This window comes from Physeter macrocephalus, unplaced genomic scaffold (genome assembly GCF_002837175.3).
Source record: "Physeter macrocephalus isolate SW-GA unplaced genomic scaffold, ASM283717v5 random_1774, whole genome shotgun sequence".
Classification (NCBI taxonomy): Eukaryota; Metazoa; Chordata; class Mammalia; order Artiodactyla; family Physeteridae; genus Physeter; species Physeter macrocephalus.
The window spans coordinates 16,371-25,000 of NW_021146449.1; the positions used below are offsets into that span (position 1 = coordinate 16,371).

Here is an 8,630-nt window from a genome sequence, read left to right on the forward strand (position 1 = left end):
GAGAGGTCAAAGGCTGGGGCGCACCGCAGTCCCAGGAGCATCCCGGGCGCGGAGCAGGGGTGGGAGGGAGGGGACAGGGGGAGCGGCCGCGTGGGAGGGAACTCTGGTCAGAGCCCCGGGCCGCAGGCAGAATTCGGCTCCAGGCCCGCCCCTTGCCGCGCGCCCGCCCCGCCCCACCCCGCCCCGCTTTCGCCTCTAAAGTGCTGGGCGCGCGCCTCCTACTGCCGCACTTTCACTCTCCGCAGCCGCATCCCCTCCGCGTCCTGCCTCCGTACGTCCGCCGCCCGCTCTTGCCATGGATGCCAAGATCGTCGCTGTGCTGGCCCTCGTGCTGGCTGCGCTGTGCCTCAGCGACGGTGAGTGCGCCCGGCGACGGAGGCGTGGGCAGGCGCCAGGCTCCTGACCCCGTGCGGGGCCACGGCTCCTCTGCCCCGGCCCGCGCCGTCCCGAGCGAACCTAATCCGCGCCGCTTTGCACCCGGGAGGTCGAGGCAGCCCACCTCGCGGGGCGCGCTCCCTCGGCGTGGGGCGTTTGAGGTCCCCAGCGTGGCGCCCCCCGCGCTGAGGCTCGCACTCCGCTGCCGAGCTCGGGTTCCGGGACGCGGGAGCGGCCGCCAGACCTCTGGCGGGCTGCAGGGCGAGGTCGGGCAGGATAACTGGGTGCGAGCGCGCCCAGAGCGCTTTCGGAGCCGGCGCGGGAGGGCGCGGAGGTGTGGAGCCAAGTCGGGAGCCGCGGGTCCCTGGCCCTTGACCATCCACCTCCCAGCTAGTGCCTTCCCGCGGCCCAGCTCGGTTTCCAGAGTAGAATGGGCTCCTGGCTCCGTGCGGGGCCACGGCTCCTCTGCCCCGGCCCGCGCCAAGGCCCCGCTGAGCGCCGCGCTGCAGATGCGATCTGCGGTTCCTGTTGGAGAGAGCGCTTTGCAAAGCCTGTCTGGCGTCGCGACTTGCTTGTGGTGGCAATGCGATCGGGTGCAGCTGCGAGGCGTCCCTCGCAGTCTTACGTTCCGAGCAGCTGTCGGGTTTGCGGCGAACGCCTGGTTGCGCTTCTGCACCGCAACGCGGTCCGCAGCGACGCGGCGAAGCTGGAAGCGCGTCCAGACAGTGCCTTCCCTGCCTCTTTCTGGGGTCACCCAGGAGAGGCCCAGGGGCGATCCGGGTCATGCATGCGCCTGCCCAGCCCCCAAAACACACCTGCAGGCTGGCGCCTTTGTCGCCAGACAGGCGAGCACTACTCTATCTCCGAGCGAGCGCTGCAGCAAAGTTCAATCGCCAAGGCTTTAGGCCATGGGGAAAGGTGGTGTACCGTTTCACTGTGAGAGGGAGAGAGCTTTTTTCCTTTTGAGGCTTAAGCGAAATCTCACTGTCCTGTTACAGGACACCACTGCTGCAAACCAAAATAAACTGTTGCCTCTGAACACACAAAACAAAACCATGTCGGCATGGTCAGGCCATGCTGAGCTTTCTTGGCTGTGAAGTTTCCAGCAAATCCTGCAGAGGGTTGAAGGACACTGTGCTTGGTGCAGCTGAGGTCTGTGCAGGGCCCCAGGCCCTGGAGCAGTCTGCTAGGTGCCAGCTGAAGACCACTGCTGCATTCTCACTGGCTGGTGGCTGAACACCTGGGAAGTGTTCTTTAAAAGTGTAGCAAGTTGCTGGTCAGAGCTGCAGAGAGACTGGCACCAAGGGAATTCAGAAGTTTTCTGTAAGCTGAAAAAGTAACCTAGCCTGTGTGTTTACACTGACACTGACAACCCCCAACCCAGGTCATGGGGCACACTCTGGTTTGGGTATTAACAATTGAGTGGTTTGGTGAGAGTAGAGGTGTCATCATCCAGCTGTGGGAGGAAATGGTGCTTCTTCTAGCTGCCCCCTCCCCTGGGGAACTGCAGAAGTGACTAGAATGCAAGGACCCAGGTCCTTGAGTCCTGGGCACAGCTGACCTGGGGGGAGCACAGAAGGAGTGGGGGCCTCATCCACAGACTCCTCCTGACTCTGGGAAGGGTTGGTTGCTTGCCCATCTGAGTTGCCCTCTTGGCAGCCAAGTGGCCAAGTCAGGGTCCTGGGCTCCCACTTGGTCGGGCTCTCCTTGCACGCATAGGCCAGAATGCACGTTTTGACCACCTGGAACCTGTATACCCATGCTGGGTCCCCTTGTTCAGGCTCTGACTCAGGCTCCTGCCCTCCCTCCATTGGCTAACCTCAGCCAAGCAGCTGGGTCCCTGGATGCCCTGGCTTCTAGGGGTTAAAGCCAGGGTGGGCCCCATTCCCAGGCCTGGCTGGAGGGGCTGGCTTGGGGGCTCTTGTCTCTGCATTAGAGTGGAAGGACTGCTCCGGAGTGGAGCCAAGTTCACCAGAAGCCAAGTTCCCCCGAGCCCTGGGTAACATCTGGACCAGTCAGGCCTCTTGCCTGTACACGGACCATATGCAAAACAGTTGGAAAAGTCAGTAATATTGACAAAAAGCTGGCAGGAAGGTCACCAGGTGGACACAGCACCTAGCTCTTGGTAAGAACACTTGGGGCTCTGTCACTTTAAAAAACCTGTTGAAATTCTCCACTTGACAGGCAGGCAACTGGGTCCTGGGAGCAGGAATAAAAATTGCCTTTGAAGGAAATGGATAATCCCAGGAGGTGGAGAGGGCAGAAGAGAAAAAGAGAGAGCTTGTGTTCTGAGCTCAGAATGGGCTCTGATTTCTGGCCTGATCGCCACTGCTTGGCTAATGGACTCAGAACAGCATCTCAGGGACGCGGGGGGAGGAGCAGCCCCCATCTTGCACAGCGCTGCCCCCAGAAGCTGTCATACTGTGCCACCTTCCAGTTTGCTGCTCTGGGGTTGGGACCAGTCCTGCCTCACCAGTGGGCCCCACATGCCGGTTCTGCTCAGCTCTGAAGGACCCCCGAGAATTTCGGGGTAACCTGGAGGCAGGACACTCGGAGGGGAGACTTTGGCTCTTCCTTTAGCCTGGCCACCCAGCCCCCAGCTGCAGGCCACTTTCCCAGGTGATCTGGTTACAGGGCCATACAGACTTCTGCAGGGACCCGGTGCACTTGCTAAAAGCCAGGCCCCAGCAGCGACTTTCTGGACTTAGCCCAGGTGTAAACCTGAAGCCTGCTCCAGGCTCTCCAGTGCCACGAGTCACTGAGAGCCTTGAAGCCAGGCTTTCTTCTTCCTGGTTTTCAGGGAGTCGAGTTTGGTCTTGGGGGGCCAGGTGGTCTGCTTTCCCCCTGACTTGTTGGCCATGCCATCTCTTGACGGAGTTCAGCCTTGAGAAATAAAATTAAGACCCTCACTCACAAGCCTCCCCAGCTCTCTTGCCCCAAATATGGAACTTCAGAACCACCAGGAGCCCTCTGGGAGCTCTGTAAACGGGCAAACTTTTTTTTTTTTTTAAATCTCTGGACTAAATATTCTCAGACCTACATTTAATCCCTGATGAAAGGATCCACAAATTCAAATAATTTGGAGTATTAAGTAGGGCTTGGATAAAATCTGCAGAAAACGCGTACACATACGCGCACACACACACACACAAATGTCAGTACCCACGCCCCCACTCCCCCGGGGCTTGCAATTCTAGACTTCCAGGGTGAGCTGTGGGTTCTGCAGGAGCCCTTTGCTAATTTACACTAATGAGTGTCAATTATGGCATTTTGCAAATTGGTGAATTGGCAAACAAAGATGTAACACAACCCAGGAGGCTGGAGCATCCCTGCACAGGCAATGAAAGCCACGTTTGCCTCCAGGCCTGGAAGTGCAGGAGAAAAGATGGGCCCTTGCCTGCCCTCTGGGGACGCCCAGGTAGGAAGCCAGTGGGATTCTTTTGTGGTTGCCTGGGCTTAAGGTACATGTGAGGACAGAGAAGACTGCAGGTGGGGGAGGGGAGCATTCCCAGGGGAGCTGCAGTGGCTCCTGGGAGAGAGCAAGCCTGGAGCCTCCTTCTTCCCCCTCCCTGTTCCCTGAATCGGGAAGTCCTTCTCAGTTGGCCCTGGAGGAGTTTATTCTGCAAAGAATAACTAGGAACCTCAGTACCTTGGACTGAAACAGTTCTCTCCTGTGATTAATGTCCTTTATCTTGAGACACCCGAGCAGGGGCCTTCCGATTTTAGCTTCCCTACCCTCCTAGGGTCCAGCTCTCCTCAGGTCCTTCTGGCCTCTTGCCCTGTAGAAGCTGAGCCTCAGCCCACTCAGAGCTCCCTGTGCTGCCCAAGGAAAAGGTCTCTGCCAGGATGCACCCATGTCTCCTCCCATCGTTCCCCATCCTACCCTCATTCCACCATCTGATCACTCGGCTGCAGACTCAGACACACTTGTATCCCCAAGGCCTGGCGGGATAATAACAAGCTGCTTTGTTCTCATTACCTCTCTAGGGAAACCAGTCAGCCTGAGCTACAGATGCCCTTGCCGATTCTTTGAGAGCCACGTCGCCAGAGCCAATGTCAAGCATCTCAAAATCCTGAACACTCCAAATTGTGCCCTTCAGATCGTGTAAGTCTGAACATCATCTTCCAGGGATGTTACGTTTGATGGGCATAGTAACACCTAATTCGCAGACTTGTTAAAGCTAGAGAAATGACACATGCCGAGTGTCCAGGCTCAAACCTGGCATAATTAGAGGCAGCTGATAGTACCAGCAGGCAGGGGTTTCAAAAGCTGCTCTTACCCTTGGTGCCTAACCCTTGGTGCCGTGCTCACTCACAGAGGGTCCTTGCCTCTTCTTTCCAAGCTTCCTCCCTTTAGTGCAAGAGATGGGAGCACATTCAGATGCACCCTTAGACTGGAGAAACATGGGATTCACCAAAGTTTCTCTCTGCTGAAGTACAGTAAATTAGCCAGCCCCTTACTAGTAATAGTTCTACCAATTTCAGGGCTTTGGTGCCCTAATTTAATCCTTTATCACATAGCACAAACTCACAAGACTCAAATTCAGTTGAAGTCATTGTTAAACTGTTCGGTGAAACTCAAAATTACCAGCTCACTTAACTGCATTTTCTGAACGCCAACACACAAGGTTTTAGTTTTGCTGGTGTTGATGGCAGCTGCTAACATTTGATTTCATTCATGTGGGAAATGAGACATACCAAAATCACACATACATGAGACACTAAGATCTCTCCTGGAGAGCAGGAGGCTGAACCAAGTCCAGAAAGAAAGCCACACGTGGCCGTCCATTGCTCGGCCCGTGTGTCCCCGTGCTAGCTTACAGCAAGCTTGGCCGTGTGTCTAGATGTCGGGGAGTTGAGGCTCGGGGTCTCCTGGGCAGAGCTCACCTCCTGAAAAGTCCCAGCACTAAAAGCAGGACGGGGACACAGCAGTTGGAGCAAAAGCTACACCCACGTGACGACTCTCCACCCAACACTAACTGGTTTTAGGTTTGACTTTTCTTTTTCTCTAGCCTTTGCTGCCTTGAATGTGTTTGTCATTTACAATATGCTTTAGGACACTAGAAGACGAATTTTTTTTTTTTCATTTTCTTTGCTTGTAATAAAACACTCTCTTTTGAGAAGTATTTAATCAGATAATGAATTCAGCGAGGATGGGCCCACTTTGCAGTGCAGACTCTGTGGGTTCCCTTGCCTCGGGGAAGGGAAGCCAGATAGAATCCTCACGTCTTTCGGGGCAAACACATTAATAAACAGCAATCCCCAGAATTGGACCTGGATCCGCCTTGCCCCGAGCCAGGGCCCTCTGCACAGCTCACTGACTCAACAAGCAGGCTGTGTGAAGACTCCTGGTGTCCACGAGCCTCTGTGCTGGCCGCACGGGTCCTCCTAGACCCCGAGTGGCTGGGCAGTGGTGTCCTTGGGCTGCTTGAGATTACCTGGTACCCAGGGGCTTTACGGAGAGGGATCCAGAGACAAGTCCAGGTCCTCTTCCAGGAGTCTTCAGGGAGGGAGGCTCTGAGTAAAGGTGAGAATTGGGAGGAAGGTGCAGTATGAACTTGCAAAGAACAAATGAGACCATGAACATTCAGGGAACTTGTAAAATCTCTCTGGAAACCATTTTCTGGCAAACTACCTACACTACCTCTCCCCTCCCCTCACCGCCCCCCACTGCCCCTCCCCTCACTGTACTCTCACCTCTCCCCATCCCCCAGACTATGAGGTACCTCTTTGTAGGTCTCCTGCCTCTAGGCTTACTCTTAAGTCTGTCTTCCATGTACTATCAAGATGGTCCATCAAAAGAAAAATCTGCTTCTGCCACCCCACAAGTTCCCGTCATAAACAAAATTGCAGATGAAGCCCCACTGCTTTGCCCCTTACATCTGGCCGCGGGCTTCTTGAGTGTCCTGTCTCCCAGACTCCTCACATCCTCTCTTCACTGTTACCCCTTTGGGCTATTTGCTCTTGCTTTTCCTTCCCCCTTTACTTCACTTGCCCAGCTCCTACTTATCCTTCAAAAGTCAACTCAAATATTCCCTGTGTGAATTCTCCCCGGACTCCTTAAACACTTTTCTTCACTCCCCAGTGTCTCTGGGGTAAAACTTGCAGCACGGCTAGCACTGTCTCCCCAGCACACCTGGGGTTCCTCCCGAGCCTGAGCCTGCCAAGCGGGGCACCCCGCTCCAGTTGGGTCCTAACCTGGGTGTCGGATGAGCAGGTGTCCAGGTCACAGCCATGTTCCCTTCCGATCAGCTGCACACTGTCTCCTCTTCTGTTTTGGCAGGGCAAGGCTGAAGAACAACAATAGACAAGTGTGCATCGACCCGAAATTGAAGTGGATTCAGGAATACCTGGAGAAAGCTTTAAACAAGTAAGCACAACAACCAAAAAGGACTTTCCACTAGATCCACTTGAGAAAAGCTAAACCCGTGTGAGATGAAAGGGCAAAGGTGTGTGGGGGGGAGGAAGGCCTGAACGGTGAGGACCAGGTGTGCCTGGGGGGCAGCGCATTGACCTGGGCGCGGGCGAGAGGTTTGTCCAGCATGTAGACAACTGCATTTATAGCCTACGGTACAATATCGCAGCGTGTGTTCATCTGTGCCCCGAACCTTTCACATTGGCTGTTTTATAACTGGGGTTTTTCTAAGAAATTGTATCATCCCAATAGCATTTCCCACCAGTCGGTTCCCTCATAATCATCACAATCATCATCATTCTCATTACCCTTTTTAAAATCGATGATTACTTCAAGCTTTGTATTTGGTTTGTTTTGGAGATTCTCCTTTTCTCCCCCGGGGAGTCTGAGCACAGTCAGGTGATGGCCAAGCAGGGAGCTCAGATAAGCATCCTTCCTCCAGACGCTGAGGCTCGGAGGAAGACTGTGGGCGTCTCCTGCAGGGGGTGCCTCTCCTGAAATGACAACCCCCATGCTGACCAGCGCTAGGCAGCGGCCACTACCTTCATCTCCTCTTTCAACCTCACTGATTGGATGGGTGGGCTCCATGTAGAACCGCCATCACTGGGGGCTGTGCTCAGAGACCCTCTCCGGGTCACTCCTGGCCTCTCCCTGCCTCCCAGAATATGCTTTCATCTCGCTTCTGCTTCTCATTTCTGTACGCACCCAGCTGGAGGAGGGCGACCGCAGGGGCTCCCACCCTGTGGCCCCCTCCTCCCTTTGCCAGCCCCTCCTCTGCAGGCCCTCTGTGAGATCCTTCTCTGGCCTCCCCCAGAACGGGGCTGGCCCTCTGCTGGGGGTATGAGATCATGTCTCCTCCTTCCCACAAAAGACGGTCTTTGCAGAATCAAATGCAGTTTTCAATCTGAGAGCTTGCTTTGAGGAATTTGGTTTCTGTGATTGCCTCTGAAACCTATGTATGCCATGGAGGCTCTACAAACTCTGAGGTTTCTGAAATCAGAAGTGAAAAAATAGATGAATCAAGGAGCCTCCTGCCACTAACCCCTCCTCCTGAAGCCACAAGATGGTTTCAGGTTCCAATCAGAAATGTTGGCAAGATGAAATCCCCTGCATAAATGTGATCCACAGATGGGCCTGGTGGTATTTGTAACTTTTTGCAAGGCATTTTTTTATATATATTTTCGTGCACAATTTTTTAAACGTTACTTTAGTAAACAAATGTATTTCAGAATATATTTATAGTCGAACAATTCCTATATTTGAAGTGGAGCCATATGAATGTCAGTAGGTTACATTTCTCTATTACCGTAAACTACTGGCGATTTGTAAAGAAATATATATGATATAAAAGTGTGACTGCAGCTTTTTAATGTTACCCACAGTGTATTTTTTCACTTGTACTAAAATTGTATCAAATGTGACATTATATGCACTAGCAATAAAATGCTCATTGTTTCGTGGTATAAACCTCCTACTGTATGTGGGAATTTATTTACCTGAGGTGAAGTCCATTAGTTGTCAGACATGGGGCTCACACACATTTCTGGAATTTATTCAGAGAAGCTGGCCTGCTGGTCAGGTGCCTTGCATCCCTCCTGCCGAGTTCACATGCAAGTGACAGCACATGGGCCTTGCTCAGGAGCCCATTAGATCTGCAGCTCAAGTTTTTATGTCTTTTTTTTTTTTTTTTTTTTTAAACCCACTAGAAACAGTAGGGCTAGTTTTCTGAAGAATAATATTTGACTCACTAATTCCTCTTCCCCTTCTTACTGCTCCTCGGTTCTCCTAACATCCCCATGTAATCTCCAGAGACTCAATCCTCATAATATCCAGCTTTCAC

The 8,630-nt window shown here is 53.5% G+C and overlaps 1 protein-coding gene across 1 annotated transcript; it reads left to right on the forward strand.

Moving 5' to 3' along the window:
• Nucleotides 1-207: 207 nt before the first annotated feature.
• On the forward strand, nt 208-8,253 carry CXCL12 (C-X-C motif chemokine ligand 12). The gene is made up of 3 exons (XM_028486665.2): nt 208-356; nt 4,363-4,480; nt 6,659-8,253. Exons 1-3 carry the CDS (start codon nt 296-298, stop codon nt 6,747-6,749), a joined length of 270 nt encoding a protein of 89 aa, XP_028342466.1. The 5' UTR covers nt 208-295; the 3' UTR covers nt 6,750-8,253.
• Nucleotides 8,254-8,630: the final 377 nt, after the last annotated feature.